Source organism: Pelophylax lessonae, assembly GCF_965119305.1.
Source record: "Pelophylax lessonae genome assembly, contig: HAP1_SCAFFOLD_524, whole genome shotgun sequence".
In the NCBI taxonomy this organism is placed as follows: domain Eukaryota; kingdom Metazoa; phylum Chordata; class Amphibia; order Anura; family Ranidae; genus Pelophylax; species Pelophylax lessonae.
The window spans coordinates 90891-92635 of record NW_028119821.1 but is presented as its reverse complement, the minus strand read 5'-3'; the positions used below and the strand labels follow the sequence as shown (position 1 = coordinate 92635).

At 53.4% G+C, this 1745-nt stretch overlaps 2 protein-coding genes across 2 annotated transcripts; one reads left to right on the top strand and one right to left on the bottom strand.

Moving 5' to 3' along the window:
- Positions 1 to 54: 54 nt before the first annotated feature.
- On the bottom strand, positions 55 to 447 carry LOC309543945 (histone H2A type 1-like; the record flags this gene model as incomplete). The annotated part of the gene is made up of 1 exon (XM_082276351.1): positions 55 to 447. One exon carries the CDS (start codon positions 445 to 447, stop codon positions 55 to 57), a length of 393 nt encoding a protein of 130 aa, XP_082132477.1.
- A 324-nt stretch (positions 448 to 771) lies between these two features.
- On the top strand, positions 772 to 1152 carry LOC309543944 (histone H2B 1.1; the record flags this gene model as incomplete). Its single annotated transcript, XM_082276350.1, has 1 exon — positions 772 to 1152. One exon carries the CDS (start codon positions 772 to 774, stop codon positions 1150 to 1152), a length of 381 nt encoding a protein of 126 aa, XP_082132476.1.
- Positions 1153 to 1745: the final 593 nt, after the last annotated feature.

The window sequence follows — 1745 nt, the reverse complement described above, 5'->3', positions numbered from 1 at the left end:
GGGTGGCTCTTAAAAGAGCCGTTGTGTTGGGTGACGTGGATGAACCGGTGGGGATTACTTGGTCTTGGCGGCCTTGTGGCTCTCGGTCTTCTTGGGCAGCAGCACGGCCTGGATGTTGGGTAGGACTCCTCCCTGGGCGATGGTGACTCCCCCGAGCAGCTTGTTGAGCTCCTCGTCGTTGCGGACTGCCAGCTGAAGGTGTCGGGGGATGATGCGGGTCTTCTTGTTGTCGCGGGCGGCGTTACCGGCCAGCTCGAGGATCTCAGCGGTGAGATACTCGAGGACGGCGGCCAGATAAACGGGAGCTCCGGCCCCAACCCGCTCGGCATAGTTACCCTTCCTGAGCAGACGGTGAACACGACCGACTGGGAACTGCAGACCAGCCCGGGATGATCGGGTCTTGGCCTTAGCCCGAACCTTTCCTCCTTGTTTGCCGCGGCCAGACATGTCTCTGTGATATTGGAGTTCTCAAAGAGATATGAATGGCTGCAGCCGCTCCCTTTCCTGTTATACTTTGAATGATATGACGTCTCGCTCTATGATTGGCCACGTTTGAAGCCAGCCAATGCTCTCTAGGTTTGCATCTAGACCAATCGGTAAACGAGGAAGGAAAGCATGACGTCACTCCCCATCACATGACCATGTCTTCCAATAGAAGAGTGAGGAGGAAGGAAGCTCATTTGCATAGGACAGCCTATATAAGCAGCACATGAGGGCAGCGCCAGTACACTTTATCTTCTCAGAGCGGAGAAAACATTCTTATCCCTTATCATGCCTGAACCAGCCAAGTCCGCCCCTGCGCCCAAGAAGGGCTCCAAGAAAGCCGTGACCAAGAGCCAGAAGAAGGACGGCAAGAAGCGGAGGAAGAGCAGGAAGGAGAGTTATGCCATCTACGTCTACAAGGTGCTCAAGCAGGTCCACCCCGACACCGGCATCTCCTCCAAGGCCATGAGCATCATGAACTCCTTCGTCAATGACATCTTCGAGCGCATCGCCGGCGAAGCTTCCCGCCTGGCTCATTACAACAAGCGCTCCACCATCACCTCCCGGGAGATACAGACCGCTGTCCGCCTCCTCCTGCCCGGAGAGCTGGCCAAGCACGCCGTCTCCGAGGGCACCAAGGCTGTCACCAAGTACACCAGCGCCAAGTAATACCCCTCCCCCATCCATCACCCCAACAACACACAAAGGCTCTTCTAAGAGCCACCCACATACTACACAACCGAGCTGTCATACAATTTTTATGTATCGTACAATTTATTACTTTTACAAGTTTTAGCTCTTCGGATAATTTAAAATGAACTCAAAATAGCATCATTAATAATCTTGAGATGAGAAGTAGGTCGGTCAGACTGGAAGGGGAATGAATTTCATCGGTGGTTGGCGGCTGGTCTTATCCGAGCCCACTCACTTATGGTATCCAATTCGATCAGACCGTTCCCAACCCTCTGTGAAGCCCATGGTTTACCGAGCTCCGAAATATTTCGGTACCTCCAGATCAAGCATTTTCTAACACAATGCACCCACACTGATTCGACCTTACCTAATCTCACATCCTTCGAACATGTCTGCTTACATGACCCGCACTCCCGAGGCCTTGTCTCCCTTCTCTATTCCAGGCTCTCGGACTCCCCCGACCGGACTCTACCCGCCTACGCCAATAAGTGGGAACAAGACTTGTCATTGCACCTAGACTTTGTAGACTGGTCCAACATTTGGCAAGCGACTAAGGCAGCCTCCCAGAA